The sequence below is a fragment of the Rhinatrema bivittatum genome, chromosome 3 (genome assembly GCF_901001135.1).
Source record: "Rhinatrema bivittatum chromosome 3, aRhiBiv1.1, whole genome shotgun sequence".
NCBI classification, from domain to species: domain Eukaryota; kingdom Metazoa; phylum Chordata; class Amphibia; order Gymnophiona; family Rhinatrematidae; genus Rhinatrema; species Rhinatrema bivittatum.
In genome coordinates this window covers 300,057,799-300,077,910 of record NC_042617.1, presented here as the reverse complement: position 1 = coordinate 300,077,910, position 20,112 = coordinate 300,057,799, and the positions used below count along the sequence as shown (strand labels likewise).

At 45.9% G+C, this 20,112-nt stretch overlaps 1 protein-coding gene across 1 annotated transcript in view; it reads left to right on the top strand.

Moving 5' to 3' along the window:
* The window catches only part of LOC115088575 (keratin, type II cytoskeletal 5-like), a 114,546-nt gene that overhangs the window by 14,557 nt on the left and 79,877 nt on the right, over positions 1-20,112 (top strand). Inside the window, 2 exon segments of the mRNA XM_029596832.1 lie at positions 405-439; positions 547-968. Coding sequence (XP_029452692.1) covers positions 405-439; positions 547-968 — 457 coding nt within the window.

Genomic DNA, 20,112 nt, shown 5'->3' with positions numbered 1-20,112 from the left:
TGAGGAAAGTGCATTTACACATGTAAAACCCAATTTTAAGCATTTACATGCTTTTCAAAATCAGGCCGTATGTGCATACTTTTATCTTCAAATTGGGTGAGCAACTGAAAAAAAAATAAAATCCTTGGGTAAAGCATTATTTTACCAAAGAAATGGCTTTTTAATTTACCTTTTAAATGTTTAATATCCGTACTGCTTTTTTTCAAACTTTTGTCTTGATGTAATAAATTAGAAATAGCAAAATCAAATTAAATAATGTATTTATCCCTTTGATAATTTTTCAAGAAGGCAATTTTTAAAAATCAGCTACTTGCTGTTGAAAGGTTTTCTGAGTCCCCACATCTCCTGTCTCACTAACTATACCCATGTTCTGATTTACTTAGACTGTTTCTTTTCCTTTACAGAATGTCTGGGGAGATTGTCCATCCTGTTAATATCTGTAAGTATTTTGATTATTTCATCAGTTCCCTTTAAACGATGAAGTCTTTTGGAGTCAATCTGAGTATTTGTGTTGGAGTCAATCCTACTATGTATCTTGTCTTTCAGCTGTGGTCAGTGGCAGCACTACATTTGGTGCTGGTGGCGGAGGTGGATTCGGTGCCGGTGGTGGCGGAGGTGGATTCGGTGCCGGTGGTGGCGGAGGTGGATTCGGTGCCGGTGGTGGCGGTGGATTCGGTGCCGGTGGTGGCGGAGGTGGATTCGGTGCCAGTGGTGGCGGAGGTGGATTCGGTGCCGGTGGTGGCGGTGGATTCGGTGCCGGTGGCGGCGGTGGATATGGCGCCGGTTCTCAATTCGGTGGTGGTGGTGGATTTGGTGCCGGATCTAGAAGTGGAGGTGGATTCGTTTCTGGAGGAAGCAGTTTCAGTTCCTCAAGTGGAGGAGCTAGAGGAGGGGGAGGAGGTAGAAGTTCTGGGGTGGCAATCGTATCAACGACCTCATCAAGTTCTTCAAGCAAGCGGCAGATGTATTAAACTAAATGTTTTAGTCCTCACGTCTTGTTTTCTTGAAATGTTTCGCTATCTATTGACAGGAGTAACAATTCTCTTCTCCCTCCCTAAAACTCATTTCTTACAATCACTTAATTGCTAGCTCTTTGTATAAAAACCCTTATCGGACAGATGTCTCTTTTCAATTTGAGTTTTGATGGCCTTTTCATTAATCAGTAATGATAATTAGGGCATTTCATGAATTTCTGAACAACAGTGAAACATCTCACCTACGTTCCTTTCTGTTAAAGCTTTGAATCATCCCATTCAAACCCAAATAGTTGTACCTTCATTTTTCTGCAGTTTTACAATGAGTATTAGCGACACTATAGAAGTTTTTATTAGCGCCTTGCAAACACAACAGGGGAGCTATCCCTTTGATAAATCCAGACCTTAGCATTATGCTTTTCCATTTATACTTTTATCCTATCCTAGGGAGTAGCTAGGCTACTGAAGTCTTTAAGAGGCTGATTTGCTAAGGGTTTTTACCCACAGACTCAAACTCCTTAGGAAGTCTGACTCCAAGTATCATTCTTTTCCCTCTTAACTCCATTGTGTAGGCCTCACATGTGATCATATAATTTCGCTATTGATGTGTTTTTATCAAAAGCTTTTTCTTTGACCTCCAAGAAGTTTAAAGGTATAAAGCATCAAGAAAGAATGAGCTGAGTACTTCCATGAGGGAAAATCTTCTAGAAGAAGCAGTTCTGTCTCTTCTATGCCGACAATCACATTTTCCCCTAGATATTCAGTTGTGTGTTGAAAAACATTCATGTTTGTACAATACAAAATGTGAAGTCTTTGCTCTAAGTATGTGCAACATAAGCTGATCATGAATTGGTCTGTATGCCATGTATGTTTTCCTAATGTACTGAGGGCAGGGGTTCTCTGCTGTTCAGATATGATGAATAGAACCTCTATTCTGTTGCTCGTTCTTTGTTCTTGTGGTTGACAAATCTTGAGCTTATGGGGTATTTCTAATAAACAGCAATTTAAAAAATGTACTCCATATTGCATGCTGTTATTTTTGACTAAGATATTTTATGATGATGTACAGTGTAATATAATAACAGTCTTAAGGGGCTAAGGTCAGAAATCCATCTTTTCTCAGCACCCTGTAAGAAAAATTGCATGTGTAGAGTTCTCCATCTACTGTCAGACCCTTCCAATTGCCAACAGTCATGGCTTAGGGATGCAGTAAACTGAGGGGTGACATCTCTGTTTGCTGTGTTCATTAACTTTTGTTTGATGAATCATTCCTACATGTATCTAATTTATTTCAATCTGTTGTATTATGTTATGAACAGAAGTGTTGAGCTGATGGACGTTATAACCTTATTTACTAAACATTTTCTCTATTCATAAAATGGGACTAAATCTTTAGTAAAGACACCCCTAAATGAGTTAATTTTGCACCTTCTACTCAATAATATAATTACTGTGACCTTTGCTGTAGGAAACATAGTGGTATCCCACTGCTTTTAAGAAAACATTGCAGTGTCTTACAAATTAAGGCCCTATACACATTTGAAACTGGTGCAAAGACAAAATTCTATCCAATGTCCTACTCACTCCCTTTATTAGTCTCTGTGCCTCTTCATCTTGAACCAAATATTAAAAAGAAAACGTCTAAATAAGTTAGCCGGATAAGATTTATCCACCTTACTTACATGGGATATTCAGGGCTACATTGCTGAATATCCCCATGTTTGCTGCCACTTAGCTGGATAAGTGATATCCAGCTAAGTTAGACTTGCTCTAAGGCCGGCCTAACTTATCCAGTTAAAATAACCGGCAAAGTACGAATATTGTTACTTATTTGGCTATGTTAACCCACAATTTATACAGCTAAGTGGTCAGATAGGTGACTTATCCAGCTAAGTTGCAGCTGCTGAAAGTAGCCAGATATTCAGCAGCTGTCAATTAGCTGGATGAGTGCTATTTAAAATGGCTAAGTAGCATTTGAATATCAGGCTCCTTATGTCTAGAATATTATGACTGGCACCAAATAACCAAGAAATAGATAGCTGTAGCTGAGAGGAGACACCTGCAGTCAATAGAAAGGTAAAATCCATCCAGATACTGGAACTTTGCCACCTGCTGAGCAAAGACAAATTAATTCCCATTTCTGTTTAATAACAAGCTAAAGTTTCTTGTGTGAGACAACCTCTGCGTTATAATACTAGTAACAATATAATAAGCCCCAGTCATCTATGTGGTGATAGAGGGGAGCAGGTGCTGGAGGTGGATATGGTGCCGGTTTTTAACTAATGTTTATTAGTTTATTTTGATCTCTCACTGTAGAGGTAAGCATCAATAAACAAGTCATAAGGGGATGAGGGGACCCTTTTATTGGACTAACTCAATACATCTTTGACTAGCCTTCCATTATCAGGGCAGTGAAGATACAGGACAATTACAATGAGTTTATGTCTCAGAGGAAAGTCTCCTTTCTTAGTCCATCCCAACCAGCTCTCATCAGTCATAGTGTGATCATATTTTCTCATTTTCCTCCACCTTCAGATTCCTGTCGGACAGGTAGACCTGTGAATGAGATAGCATGCAATGCATCAGAATCATACACTATTTATACCGGTGCTTTTTTATGGATGCCATCTGGGTTCCCTTCATACTTTCAATATTTGGTTTAGCTAATCTTCCTGGCGGTGATGAGTGCTACTTCCATATCACTCCTGAAAAGCAGAGCCTGAATGTAAACATTTTAAAGTGTATATCCCCTTTGGTGATGGTTTTTGGGTGGCACATAAGGGGAGAAGTAGCAAAGAATTTGAGGTTTCTACCTTGGAACTCAGATCTTCATAACCTCCTTCATCCACTTGTTTTATTGATCATCTTTTTTGTTGTCCAAGGATAAGATTTGCTGAATCACACAGGCTGAACTTAACCTAAAGCCTGCCAGAAGTTTTCCATGCTGAATAGCCATTGAAGGACTTGCTGAAAGTGGGAGAGTCTACACAGATCAAGCGTTGCATCCTGGTTGGGGTTGAAAGGAGTCATAAATGTCCTCATGCAAATATCTAATTGGGGGAGTCCTAAACTAATTTATTTTATTTCTTTACCAGTCAATAATTTCTAATGAACAAGACACTCCAGGAAATTATACATACCTGAATATTTAGGAGATTTATTTATTTATTTATTTATTTATTTATTTATTTAGGGTTTTTATATACCGACATTCTCGATATAAATATCAAATCAGGTCGGTTTCCATAGAACAAAACTGTCGCGGGTAAGGCGTTACATTAAACAGAGTTTTGAACAAAAGAACGTAAATCATTAAATATTAAATATAAAATAGACAACAATAATTCGTCAAATAACATGAATAAATGATAAGATTAGCTACAAATAATTGGTAGGTAAGGTTGGAATGTACTGGTTGGGGTATACAGGTGACAGTGAGCACTGTTGAAGGGCATAATTCCTAACTCCATGTAAGGGGGAGGCTACAGCCATGGAGGTGATCTACCTCTGAATATTGGAAGAGGGCGGAGGCCAGCAGGAGGGCTGATTGGCTCAATTTAAGCTTGGGCATCCACCAGCCTCTTCTTTCCTGGATGGACTTGTTTGTGCTTGTCTGCACCATGCATATGGTGCAGACTTTGGGGCTTCAAGCATGCGCCTGCACCAGTGCATGATGTGTGCTATGGAGTGCTCATGGTTGGGGAGGCCTGTGAGTGTGGGTAGTCTCCAATGGTTGGCAACGGTGTTTGATTCTGGGATTAGGGTCTTTCTAGTGGCACAGCTTGGGTATGCAGGGGGCAGGTCTGGGGAGTCAGCTTGTGGCCTGCCAGCCCCCCTCATAAAATAAGGCATCCTCTAGTATTTTTGTCCCAGCAGTTAGGGTTTCCCATGGCATGAGTAAAGGCCTGTGTGTCAGCGGAGGTGCTTGAATCAGCACTGTTGTTCTGTTCCCCAGTTCCAGAGGCTGCTGGCGGTACGGGCCTTCCCATGTACTGGCGGAGGCTGGCCAGATGCCTGTAGGCCCAGTGCCTGCTCCCTCACTGTCCTCAGTACCGTGTAGTGCTGGCGGGGTGAGGGGTGGCCACCAGCAGGGCTGCTGCTGCTGCCCCAAGCCGGTGGAAGAGCTGGGGCACACCATCACTTCTGAGCCATACTACCCTTGCCTCCTGGTGTGAGACACTGCAACCCCCAGCAACATCAGCACCACAGTGGATACTTGTTTAAAAAAAAAAAGAAAAGAGAGAGAAAAGTGCTAGGCTTTCCACTGGAGGTATACTGGGCATTCTCAGATGATGCTGCTGTGCAGCTTGACTCCAAGAATGATTCATTATCCCAGGCAAGATGCGCTGTGAGGAGGGAGTGGAGTTGAGTGGTTGTGGATTCCATGCTTGCATACAGGAGGTTTGCTGGGGCTTGAGGTGGGCCCTGGCTGGACTTTGGCACAGGCATGCCGGCAAGAGGCAGGAGGGTGGCCATGTGGGGAGCAGAGCTCCATATTTCTTCAGCTGCAGCCCCTTCCCCATCTTCTGCCATGGATGCAGCCCTCTGGGGGGAATAACACTGCTCTTCTGGGCCTATTTAAAGAAAAAAAACAGAGAGGAGGGCATGTTAGAAAGCAACATCTGGGTAGCTGAGGAGTCATGCACACTGTGTTTGGATCCTGTGGCCTCTAAAAATTCCTGATGGAGGAGGGTAACAGGCAATTATTTATGGTTTTCCCTGTTGCATTCAAATGCATTGGGTTACTGGGGTCGCATTGGGGGCGTGTTGGATAGAATGGTTTGCCCATGAGTGCATAAGATTGCAAACCTCAGTCTGACTTTCCCAGCTACATCATGCATCTGGATGGCCACAAGGTGTGAAGCACTCTTGTCATTCCCTGCTGCAGCTCTTTCCCACACTCATGCACATACCACTACTCTGGGGATGGTACAGATCCCTCCGGATTGGGGTGAGCAAGTGACGGCCCCATGCTTCTCTCCCCCTAGAAAACTAATGAATGGTACCAGATCCTGCACCGAGTTTGAGTAAACTGACAGCAGCTCTACTCACAATGAAGCTAAAGTTAAATTTGAGCATTTACTTGCAATTACTGTATTAAACCTGTTGGAGTAACCTCAAATTCAGGATTAGATCATTTCAATGCTGTGAGGCAACTATAAGATTTTGGAAGTTTCTGTGAATAATAAGAGCCTACAATCGAGTTGGACTCAAATTGATTTGCGTATTTTGAACATAACAATGAAAAGAAACTCAGCGCTTTGAAGAAAAGAAACTTTATTATTTCAGAAGAGAGCAATGCGGCAGCAAAAGATTTATGTGATGACATGCATACTTATACCATGGGATCTTGGCATGAAATTGTGTTTAAGTTTATCTTGGAAAGAAAAACATTCATTTATATTTGCAAGAATATAACTTCGCCAAACATAGAGAGAGAACGAGAGAAAGAAACAAAAGATTTTAAATTTATATCAAATCATCACTGTATCCAGCCTGTGCTGATCCCTCTGTGAAATTTTAGCCAGATATTACCATAGTAATCTTTATTTTTTTCACAAAGGGAAGAAAAGTTCAACTAGCCGGCGGAGAATACACTGAGCAAGATATTAGCACATGTTCGGAATTGAGGGTGCAGTCTAGGCAGATATACATTATTGTCTTATTTAAAGAATAGTGAGTCTTTTTTCAAGAGAAGATCATCTCTGATAAAGATAGTGCCCTCAAAGATTTCAGGAGACCAGAAGATCTGAGAGAGAGGGTCAAACACACTAGTCACGAATGCTAGCCATCTGCACCAGGCAGAGAAACGACCACGCTACTATCTGATAAGAGGTAAGTGTGCACGCTCAGTGAGACACAGAAAGAAAATGTCTAGCAAGATAAGGTACTGCAACAGACGACTTACATATAATGAGACAGATAAAAAAGAAATAGAGAAAAAGAAAAGAGACATAATAAGGAAAGAAATACAGAGACATATAGCAACAATTACTGTTAGCTGTTGCCAGCTGGGGTGTGGACCCTTAGCTGAGGTGAAGTTGTCACTACCTGTAGTGGATGCCCACGCAGGTCCCCGCAGTCGGCAGGCAGAACTGGTCGTAGCAGGAACCCTAACGGGACCTTCACCTATACCAGCCCTCATTCCCCACAGGTTGAGCCCTTGGGTGCCGGGGCCGGCAGGACTTAGGTGGGGTTTCCTGGTGAAGAAGATCCCATGGTGCAAGGTGAAGGCGAGGTCAGACAGGCCAGAGTCAGGACGGATGGCAGACAAATAGAAATCGAGAGGCGTTCCGGGGTTAGGGGTGGTGACAGGCAAGCAGACGTCGAGAGGCATCCCGAGGTCAGGACAGGCGGCAGACAAGCAGAATCCAGGAGACGAACTGAGGTCAGGAGCCAGAAGACAATCCAAGGTGGGAATCAGGATGCAGGGACCAGGGCAAGGAGACAGGAACTCAGGATCAGGAGCACAGGATCAGGAACAGGAACTCAGCAACCAGCAACTCTCCAGGAGTAGGACCCAATGCAAAGGTTATCCCAGACTGCCAGGCCTCAGGTAAAATAGAGGCCTGATCCTGATGTCATCTCTTCGGGCTGCTGCCACTTCCTTGCCACTGGCCCTTTAAGAGGTGGGGGAGCGTGCGCGCGCATGCCTAGGGGGCCTGCCGAGACACATGCACCGGACAGCGTCTATGCTGGCACGCGAGCTGCTACGGACCTGAGGGGGGCGGGATGGGGGGGACACAGCAGCAGGGATTCCCTGCCTCAGCGAGGGAGCTAGTGGAGGAACCCGCCCTATCGGTAAGCGGGGCCGGTCAAACAGCCATGCGGCCAGCTCGTGCAACAATTACTATTGCTGAATTCGGCCTTCCCCTTCTACCCTGAGGGACGGACTGGGTGGGTTCCAAGCCCTTTTCCTTTCAGGAGACCCAGCAGGAAGGAGAATTATTTTTCTAGCCCTTCTCTGGGATACTATTCAATGCCTGAATAGCCTCCATTAACTTTTATACAGGCTTTAAGTGTAGAATATAATTGTTTGAACCATTATTTGAAAAAGCCCCCAAACTTCAACTTGTCCAACACTTGAAAGAGAAAAGGCCAATGAACTAAATAGAAGGCCTTTTCTGCATCCAATGAGAGAAAAAGTGATGGGATTTTCCGAGATTTCACTAACCACATGTTGTCTATAATTTTACGGATGTTATCGGCTGCCAATCGTCCCACCTGCCTGGTAAGGATGAATAAGGTTGGCAATAAAGCAATTTAACCGGGAGGCTAAAATCTTCACTAATAATTTCAAGTCCAGATTCAATATGGAGATAGATCGATAAGAACTGCAGACCCCGGTTTAGCCAAGACAATTATTCTCGCAATGTTCGAATAAGGCAGCAGGGTACTCTGGATGTGTAAAGAATTAAACATGCTTGTAAGAGGAGGAATCAAAACACTACTAAATTTTTGATAAAAATACCATGTAAATCCATCTAAACCAGGTGATTTTCCCAGTTTTAATGATTTTATAGCAATTGCTACTTCAGTCTCCGTGATCTCTTTATCAAGAAATTCCCTCTGCGATTCCATCAGCATTGGCAATGGTAACTAATCTAAGTAATTATTTATACCTTCTGGCCTAATATTAGGGTCTGCTCCATATAGGGCTGCATAAAACTGTGAAAATCTCTGTCTAACGTCTTTAATATCTGTTAGCATGTTCCCATTAGCATCTTTGATTTTAACCACATTATTCTATACTATCCATTTATGTATCTGATTTGCTAGCAATTTACCAGCCATATTGCCCCTTCAAAATATTTTAAGTGATGGAAATACGCACAGATGTCAAATACTTGTATCTGTGCCAAATTTCTATTGTGGCAGTTGAACCTTGGACTGAGGTGAGGTTTGTGAAACCCACAGGGAGGAGCCCTATGGGTCCAAATGTTGTCAGGTGGATCTGGCTGGAGCAGAGGCCCAACAGGAACTTCACCAATACCAGCCCTCATTTCCCTTAGGTTGAGTCCCTGGCTGCAGGGTGCTGCGTCCGTCGGTCGCAGACGGCTGCGCCCACTACTGCTCACCTTTCTTTTGCCTTCTTCTACGCATATTGAGAGAATGGCTGCCATTACTTCATCTCACTGATGCCCTCAGCGTCTTCAGCCCAGCATTGACGATTGCGTTCGCCATCTTGCCAAGGATCCTCCTAGGAGCGTGTGCGCGCGTGACTCCGCCCTTTTACAAATGTCATGGCGGGAACCTCGGGGGCGTCCCCTCCGCATGACGTCATGAAGCAGTAATACTTAAACTCGTATCACCAGCCACAATACGAGTTAGCAAGGATTTCTCCTGCTTCTCTGACTCACTGCCAGACACCGCTCTGGTCTTTCTCTGGACGACTTTGGCACTCGCTCCTCGAGGGCCTCACCACACTTCCACTCTTCTAAGAGAAGGACGTCGCTGGGACTACCAGGGTACCCGCTCCTCAGCAACCTTGCCTTGTTCCCTTCCACCCTTCGGGGTCAGACTGCTGGTCTACAGAAGCCTGAAGTTATCAGCCCTACGAGTCTTGCCTCTGTATTGTCAATGCTCCAGAGTATCTGTTGGTGTTTGAGGGAGTTGTGGTGGATCCTTGGGCCGGTGGCAGATGACAACGCCCTCGGGGGAAGATCCCGAGAGGGACCACCGGTCAGGCTCAGAGTATGGAGACAGACACAAACTAGTTCTTTTATTAGACAGTATATGGAACCACCAGAGGTGGCAGTAGTGAGCTGGAATGCCTGGCTGGGCTGTAGTCCCTCAGATACTGGAACAGTGATCCTGGATAACTGAGCTGTAGAGAAACTGAATATAGTGAGTAGGCAGGGTATGCAGAGTTCAGGAACAGAACCTTGATGGAAACTCTCACACAATAGTCTCTTAGAAGCAGCCCAGGAGCTGGAAAGAAGTAGGCCCTCGAGGAGCGAGTACCTGGTTCCAGGGAACGCTCTGAGAGAGAGATGGTAACTCACTGGTGTTGTAGGCAGCAATGACTTCCTGGCAGAAGTGATATTCAGTAGCAAGTCCGGGTACGTGGGGCCCTCGAGGAGCGAGTACCGGTTCCAGACTGCGACCTGAAAGGCAAAGAGAAACGAGGCCCCTGAGGAGTGGGTACCCCTGGTAAGTCCGAGGAGGCAGAGTAACTAGGAGCGTAAGGAAACCTTTCCCTTGTAATCCAATCCAACTCCATACCAACTCCTTGTTAACTCGATTAGTTAGCGATTTCAGAGACCTTAAATATCCGGTGGAGATGATGTCACCTCAGGGGGACGCCCCTGAGGTTCGCGCCACTGCTGGTACTTGAGTCAGGGCCACGCCGCGCGTGCACCCTTAGGCTGCTGGGAAACATGGTGGAGTGCGGCGGGATGTGAGTTGTGCAAAAGGTGTAGAACACCACATACATCTTACAGATGACACCCCATTCCGCAAAAGATCAAAGGGAATAGCCCTAGGTATCTTAGCTGATGTGAGAAGACATCTGAAGGAGCTCAGACAGGCAGAGATTATTGCTGAATTGCATAGTACTTATGCCTCCCCCTTTGTAGTTGTTAGGAAAAAGGATGGGATGGTACAACTGTGTATTGATTATCGTACCCTAAATTCCAGGATCACACCTGACCAGTATACTACACCATGAGTTGAGGATGCCCTTGACTCTCTGACTGGAAGTCAATGGTTTTCTGTCCTGGACCTAAGCAATGGCTATTACCAAATACCTATGAGCGAGGTTGACAAGGAGAAAACCGCATGAATATATCCACTAGTGTTTTACCAATTTAACTGCCTCCCCCAGGGGTCTCAAGTGCCCCTGCTACATTTCAAAGGTTAATGGAGAAGACTGTGGGGGACATGAATCTATTGTACTAGTATACGGGAGAATCAAAATGGCGCCGTGAGGAGCGGATACGCTAGCTTAAGCTCTGAATCTACCTCATCTTTATACTTGTTTCTTCTTCAGTTATGCCACACACAAAAAAAAAAGGCCGGTTGAGGGCTGTAGCCTCGACTCCCCCTCAGCCAGCTATGATACAGACAAGGATAGAGGGATTTTGCTCCGCTGCAGGATTTGCTCCAGATGGTAGCTCTGCTGTAAGCGTAGGAGTAGAGCAAACTCTTGCGCCATTAGACAAAATATCATTAAGCCACGGAGCTCTGGTGACTCTCTCACCACCTACACACAACCATGCTGGGAGACCAGGTGGGCCGACGGGATAGAAGGCATCTGAAGAAGCAGCCGCCATCGAGGCAGGCCCCCTAGACAAATCGGCGTCACGTGATATCAGCGATGGTATGTGGACATCTACACCACTGCCAGCAGGAACAACTACAAGCTTAGAGGCAGAGCAAACTGGACTTTCCGTTAAGATGCCTGCCTTAGAAGGGAGAGAGTTCTTGGAAGACTCCCAGAACAGTGATGGAAATCCTCAACATACTTCTATGGTAACGTTTTCTTATAAACCATTTTTGGTCAAAACACCTGTTGTGACTTTGGATTCTTTATGGAAGGCTATATCAATGTTAGAAAGTTATATTATTTCTTTAACAACAGCTTTGAAAGATTCTCAAAACCAATTTAGCTCTTTGAAACCTGCTGTTATAACACGTTCATCTAAAATAGAAGAGTTGTAATCTAAAGTGCCTCAAATTCAAAATACTCAGAGTGCCTTAATACATGGAGAATCTGTAATTTCGAAACGAGTGGAGAATTTGGAAAATTCAACCAGATATTTGAATCTGAGAATACTAAACTTCCCAAAATGCAAATTAATTTCTTCTAGAGAGCAATTCAGAAAGTATTTGCAAGAGACATTACATTTCTCACTGGATATGATACCATCTATGTCAAAGGTTTATTTTCTTCTAAATAGTAAGCAGCAGGGAGAAATCCCGGCTCCTACTCCTGTTTCGCCATGATCGATTGTAAATCTTTTAGCACCTGAGAATGGGTCTGATCTTTTGGAAACATCTATTGAGGCCCAGATTGAAAATAGAGAAACTCTTGGTTAATTTTGTTTTTTCCACTTACTGGGTGTTGCGCCGGCCATACTCACCTCCCTGACGGCTGGTCGTCCACTCCTGTTCCTCCGACGCCGAGCTCAGCAACACGTCGGAGCATCGGGTGGCCTGCCCCGCGCTCGCAAGGCCTTCCCTCGCTGCTGGGCTGCCGGCCGATTAGGCCCCGCCCCCTGACGCTCCTAAGATGCACTTGCTGGCAAAGCCCTTTAATTTAAAGGGCCAGAGCGGAAAAAACCCTGGGCCAACCCTCCGGATGTCCCTCGCCCCTGCAGGGGTATTTAAGAACCTTCTCTTCAGTCCTCCGGTGAGTTAGCAAGGACTCTCTTCCTAATTCCAATTCTCCAGGATTTCACTCTTTCCAGAAATCTTCACTCTACACTTCTGCCTAGGACGACTCAGGTACCCGCTCCATGGGGGCTTTGTCACTTTCAACCTTGTCCTTCGGAGTATCCAGTTTTCAGCAAGGACTCTTAGGTACCCGCTCCTCGGGGGCTTTGCCTCATCCCGGACCTCCACCCTACGAAGGTTCCTCCTTTCCTCAGTCTTTAAACCTTCAAGTGAGTATTCCTGGGCTACTTCTTCAATTTGCTGTATAATAAAGAAGCTATACCTTGTGTCTGATATTTCTGGAGTCAGCCTATCACTGTGGTTCCCCACGGGGCCTCTCCCCGTGGGAGGAGTCATTGCTACAACGATGAAGAGTTCACAAGCACGTCTCAAATACAACAGAAAATACAACAGATTGCTAACTCCATGGACCCAGTTCAGACTTCAGTACCCCAGGCCATTCTGGGCCTGGCTCAGAGAAGCCAAGAACAGCAAAGGTTCCAGGAGGCACTATCAACTTCTATTGACCGTGAGAACACCCGACTGGATTCGCAAGCAGAGGATTTGAAAGTACTCCAGCCTATTCCCGGTCTCCTCCAGAAGGTTCAGAGTCTCCAGACCACGTTGGAGCTGGTGATGGCGGATGTTCACTGCCTGACTCTCCTTCAGGATCTCCTGAAGAAGCTTGACGTGCCTCCTCCTCTGTCAGCTGCTTCCCCGATTACCTCCGGCGCCACTCGTGTGGTGATTTCATTACCCATCCCGCCTCGTTACTCCGAGACCCAAAGCGCTATCGGAGGTTCTTAAATCAATGCCATATGCGTTTTGCTCTTCAACCCGCATTGTTCCCAAATGACGTGGTCAAAATGGTATTCATCCTTTCACTTCTGGGTGGAAAGGCCCTGGCTTGGGCTTCGCCATTATGGGAACACTCCGATCCCTTGCTATCTAATCTGCCACATTTTGTTTCCATCTTTAAACAAGTTTGAGGAACCTGGCAGACTATCAGCTATGGGCTCAGACCTTCTTCGCCTTCGACAAGGTTCCCGGCCTTTAAGCGAATATGCCATAGAATTCCGCACCATGGCTACGGAGCTAAATTGGTAAGGGTACAGCTTAAACGCCATATTCCTGGAGGGATTAACACCACAGATCAAGGACGAACTAGCGGCACGGGAGCTCCCAACCTCCCTTGAGGGGCTCATCGATTTCACAGGCAAAATCGATCGGAGACTCCAGGAACGAGCTCAAGAGAACCATATGAGACACCGTGGACGCCTTTCTGGCTCTCTCTTCCTGCCAGAGGAGTCTTCTCTCCCTACAAAGTAACCAATGCAGTTGGGACGGACACGTATCTTGGCAGCCATGGCCGCACCTCGCAACCAGGACCTCATAGTAACATCGGATCCATCACTCCCCAGTGTTCGGTCGAGAGAGAAATACCATTATGTCAAGAGACGGTGGAGGTGGTAACCCTCGGTGTTATGTTTGCTTCACCTTTATTCCTTTTATCCACCTCACTGGAATTACTGAATACTAGCATCTCCACACAAGCCTTGGTAGATTCAGGCGCAGGGCCAAACTTTATTCGACAGGACCTCGTAGATCGACACAGACTTCCCACAGTGCCTGTGAATCCTCCCCTGGTTCTTTCATCCGTACATGGAAGTCGTCTCTTCGGGGAGATCACACGGGTTACTCAATCACTAACTTTGAGAGTTGGAACAGACCATATCAAACGTCTTTTCTTCTTTATTCTTCCAGAGGCCGTGAGTCCTATAATTCTGGGGCTACAGATGCAGCCTCAATTCAACTGGTCCTCTCCTGACTAGATCCAATGGGGGACCCGATGCTCAGAGACTTGCCTGGGATCCCCAGGATCACTTCAGTCACTAACGGTCGCTACAGCCATGTTGGTACCTTGCCCTCCTTGCAAGACATCCGAGAGGGCACTAACCCAGGTTGATTCTCCCCGGGAAGCTGTCTCGTCAGCAGTGTCCACCCAGGTAGAGGAACCACGGACACCTAAAATCTCAAAGAATGAAGACCTTACAAAATCTCATGAATTAGCTACCCAAGGACTTCTCTCCATACTAGCCTACAAGGAACAGGAGATCCAAAATCTTCACGCCCTCATGCAGCAGAAGAACGCAAGATGGAATTCTTTTGTATCTCCTTCTGTCATCAAAGAACCCGGGGCATGCTTGCCAGACATGTCCGGGAGAACTTCCTCTCGACCCTCCTCGGACATCTCTACCTTGGATTCACAAGATTCAGAAGACGACTGGATTTCGGACTACAACGATGCTTCTGAGGGGGCCCTTGAAGAGGGGGTACTGTTGCGCCGGCCGACCACGGAAGCCGTGATTACCCATACTCACCTCCCTGAAGGCTGGTCCTCCACTCCTAAGCCTCCCGATGCCAAGTTCAGCAACACGTCAGGGCACCGAGCAGCCTGCCCCGTACTCGCAAGGCCTTCTCTCGCAGCTGGTATGCCACCGCTGATTAGGCCCTGCCCCCTGATGCTCCTAAAGGGCCAGAGCAGAAAACCCTGGGCCAACCCTCCAGATGTCCCTCTGGTGAGTTAGCAAGGACTCTCTTCCTAATTCCAATTCTCCAGGGATTTCCTTCTTGTGGATTTCGCTCTTTCCAGATGTCTTCACTCTACACTTCTGCCTAAGGTGACTCAAGTACCTGCTCCACGGGGGCCTTGCCACATTCAACCTTGCCCTTCAGGGTATCCAGTTTTCAGCAAGGACACATGGTAGGAGCACTGGACAGCCGGCGCCATCTTTATAAATGGTGTGGGCCATCCAGTGGACAGCCGGTGCCATCTTTAAAAATGGTGCCGGACGTCCAGTGCTCCTACCATGTGACAGGGGCCGGCCAATGGCACGGTTACCCTGTCACATGGTAAGGGCAAAGGGCCATCGGTGCCATTTTTATTAGTGGCAGCCAATGGCCCAAGAGCGGGAGATCACTCCCGGGGCCCACTGGACTACCAGGTAATTTTAAAACATTTTTTTGGGGGGGGAGGTCGGGAGGGTGGTGGAGGCTAAGGGAGCAGTTTTAAAGGGTCGGGGTGGGTTTTTTGTTTATCGGCCAACAGCCCGAGCACGAGTGAACGCTCCTGGGACCCCCGCTGGACCACCAGGTAATTTTAAAACGTTTTTGGGGGGATTGGGAGGATGGTGGAGGCTAAGGGAGTGGTTTTAAAGGGTCAGGGTGGGTTTTTAGGTTGAGTCCTAACTCCCGTTAGTGTGCACTAACCCGATTAATGATTTTTTCACGATAAATCGGTGGAATTTCTATTGTATTGCACTCTTTAACAATTAATGACGATTTAAAAAATATCGGACGATATTTTAAATCGTCAAAAAATGATTCACATCCCTAGTATACTTGGATTACCTGATAGTCTTTGGGAAAACCCTAGAAGAGCAAGAAGAAAGGTGACTCAAGGTACTTGATTGGTTGGCACAGTATGGCCTAAAATTATCCTTGGACAAATGCAAATTTTGTCAAGCTAAGGTTAAATCTTTCTTATTGTTACTTGTTCCATGTAAAGCCTGTTGCTAGTTTTGTTCTTTGTAAACCGACGAGATGTTCCCAACGTACGTCGGTATAGAAATGCCACTAAATAAATAAATAAATAACAATAAATAAATATGTTAGGTATATTGTATATTGTTTGTAAGGAGGGAGTGGTCACAGACCCTGATAAAATAGCTACCCTCACCACCTGGTCCCATCTAGCCAACCTCAAAGAGTTACGTTCCTTTCTTGAATTTAGTGGTTATTACTGAAGGTTTGTAAAAGATTATTCAAAGATTGTTAGTCCATTGTTAAGGTTGATGCATGGTTATCCACACGTGAATAAGAAGCATAAGAACATAAGAACATGCCATACATGTTATCTAAGCTGTATAACCTGCATTGTCTGACCTGCATGGTACACTACTTACACCTCTTACTCTACCTAATCAGCTTTGTGCCCTTCCCTTAGTTTTCAACTCCTTGATACCTTAATCCCCTCCTTTGTACTACCCTATATCCTCTCAGTTTCATTTTTACCTACCCCCTCTCCCTCCCTCCTCCTTTTGCCTCCTCACCCAACATGACCACACAACACATCAACCGCATCCACCTCCCCCACAACAGACGCCCCCATTCCCATCCCCCCCGTCCCACCCCCCCCCCCCTACAAATCCCTCCTCCCTATCCTCACTACCCCCCTCAACCAATTCCTTGGACTCACTACCCTCTCCATCATTCTGTTCAACGCCCAATCACTCTCCAAAAAAACCCCCATCTTAAATGACCTCCTCACTGACACCAAGCCAGACATCTGTGCGATCACGGAAACCTGGCTCAAAGAAACAGACATTGTCCTCCTGAACCAGCTACCTACACAATCCTACGAATTCCTATCCATTCCAAGACCCAAGAAAAGAGGAGGTGGCATCCTCCTAGCCTTCAAGAAACACCTTAATCTCAAACTCTCCCACACCACATCACCCTCCAAGCTAGAAATTGGCCTCTTCAAAGCCCCCTCACTGCAAATTTGTCTCATTTATGCCCCCCCTGGATCCATCGAACGGGACCCCTCCCCCCTAATTGAATTCTTATCTGCCAACATAAACATTGAAATCCCTTCCATCATACTAGGAGACTTCAACCTCCATGTCGATGCCACCCCCCTTACCCCTTCTTGTGAGGCATTCCTTACTGCACTCCAAGCTCTAGGCCTTAGACAAATTGTTGCCTCCCCCACCCACCAAGCTGGTCACTCCCTTGACCTCATATTCATCAACCACTGCTTCCTACCATCCCACCCCCCCACCTGCTCCCCTGTACCTTGGTCCGACCACTTCCTCATAAAAGCCCTCCTCCCCCTTAACTTCCCCACTACACCCACTCCCTCAAACAACACCACCTTCACCTTCAGGAAACCCTGCTCCGGAGATGAACTGGCTCTTGCCATTTCCAACACCTCCACCAGCCTTGACTGCTCTAGTCCAGAGACTGCCATCAAATCCTGGCTCAGCATGAAATTGCTGACAAACTATGCCCCATCTCCAGACGTAACATTACCCAACCCACAAAAAATCATCAACCCTGGTACACGACTGAACTAAGATCCCTAAAAAATACCCTCAGGCAGCGAGAGAGAAGCTGGCGTAAAGCCCCCTCACCTCAACTCGTCTCAAGTTTCAAAACTACCCTTCACCAATATAGAATAACCACCCTCAAAACAAAAAGAGACTACTTTTCAGCTAAGATCCACCAATACATGTACAACCCGAAAGCCCTTTTCAATTATGTTGCCAACCTCACCAAATCCTCTCAGCCCACTATCCCTGAGAATGATGCCTCCACTAAGAGCGAAGAAATCGCCCAGTATTTCCTCACAAAAATCACCAACATCCTCCGCAGATTTCAACACCCTTCTCCATCTACCTCCCCTTCCCCCTCCCTCCAACCTTCCCCCACTTCACCCACCCTCCAAACCCTTGACCTGACTTCCGCTAAAGAAGTGGAATCTATTCTCAGAAAACTCAAACCAGCTTCCCACCCTTCAGACACCATTCCCACAAAATCCCTCCTCTCCATCCCGAATACTATATCCAAACCCATCGCAGACATCATAAACTCCTCCCTCTCTTCAGGCTCTGTCCCAGATGCTCTCAAACAAGCTATTGTCAAGCCCCTCCTAAAAAAACCAACACTAGACCCTAAAGACCCCGCTAACTTCCGCCCTATCTCTAACCTGCCCTTCCTATCCAAAATTATGGAAAAGATTGTAAACATCCAACTTACAGAATATCTAGAAAGCAACAACATTCTGCATCCAGCCCAATACGGCTTCCGTAAATACCTCAATACAGAAACCCTCCTGCTCTCCCTCACGGACCACTTACTCATAGGCATGGACCGAGGCAACTGTTACCTCCTCGCCCTACTCGACATCTCAGCTGCCTTTGATACCATCAACCACAACCTCCTCATCAACCGGCTATCTGAAATAGGCATCTCAGGCCTAGCCCTACTATGGTTTAAATCCTATTTATCTAACAGAAAGTTCTCCGTCAAGATAGGAAACGCCAACTCCACACTCTACCCCTTGTCTCAAGGTGTCCCACAAGGCTCCTCCCTCTCCTCCACCCTTTTCAACATTTATCTCACACCTCTATGTCAGCTCCTCACAGACCTCGGCCTCAAATTCTACCTCTATGCAGATGACGTTCAAATCGTCATTCCCATTCACAACTCTCTCTCAGATGCCCTTGCCTTCTGGAACACATGTCTTGCCAACATAAATGACTTCCTCACCAACATCCACCTCGCTCTAAACTCCTCCAAAACAGAGCTGCTCCTTATCTCTCCTCACCTCCCTCCCAAACCACCGATCTCCAATGATCCAGCTTTCAACGTCATAACACCCCAACCCACAGTAAGAGACCTTGGGGTTATCATAGATCAACAACTCAATCTCAAAAAACAGATCAACTCCATCCTCAAAGAAGGTTTCTTCAAGCTTCACATCCTGAAGAAACTCAGACCCCTCCTCCACTATCATGACTTCCGCACCGTCGTCCAAGCCACCCTTTCCTCAAAGCTGGACTACTGTAATGCCCTCTTCCTCGGCCTACCCTCCTCCACCACCAAGCCCTTACAAATGCTCCAGAATGCCATCGCCAGGGTCATCACCAACTCAAGGAAAGCTGATCACATTACCCCTATACTCAAAGAACTCCACTGGCTCCCCATCGCATCCCGAATTCTCTTCAAAATTCTAACCATAGTGCACAAGTCCATCCACTCGCACAATTCCAATTGGTTGGATGAACCCTTTCGTCCTACACGCACTGAACGACCCACTCGCACTGTCAACAAAGGCACCCTCTCCATTCCCCCTTTGAAAAAAGTCCACCTCTCCTCTACTAGGGACCGTGCACTATCCATTGCAGGCCCTAAACAATGGAACGCCCTCCCTACCACTCTCAGGCTAGAGCCATGTTACGCCAAGTTCAGAAAAAAACTTAAAACATGGCTCTTCCGACAAGCCTACCCTGATTAAATACACTGACTTCCACAAGTATCTTGCCTACGCCTTGTATATTCCTGTAAATAGTCCGTTGCAGTTTTATTTATTGCTTTAATTCCTCCACCTCCTGCTCTTTGTATACTCCTCCTTGTTCGCCCTCCCTGTTCATTGTAATTTCTGCCTTTTAAGTTACATTGTAAACCGGTATGATGTATGCATACTAATACCGGTATATAAAAGTTTTTAAATAAATAAAAAATAAATACTGGGTCAGACCAAGGGTCCATCAAGCCCAGCATCCTGTTTCCAACAGTGGCCAATCCAGGCCATAAGAACCTGGCAAGTACCCAAAAACTAAGTCTATTCCATGTTACCGTTGCTAGTAATAGCAGTGGCTATTTTCTAAATCAACTTAATTAATAGCAGGTAATGGACTTCTCCAAGAATTTATCCAATCCTTTTTTAAACACAGCTACACTAAATGCACTAACCACATCCTCTGGCAACAAATTCCAGAGTTTAATTGTGTGTTGAGTAAAAAAGAACTTTCTCCAATTAGTTTTAAATGTGCCACATGCTAACTTCATGGAGTGCCCCCTAGTCTTTCTATTATCCGAAAGAGTAAATAACCGATTCACATCTACCTGTTCTAGACCTCTCATGATTTTAAACACAGAAGCATAGGGTGTCTGACAAGAGGGAATATTACAAGGT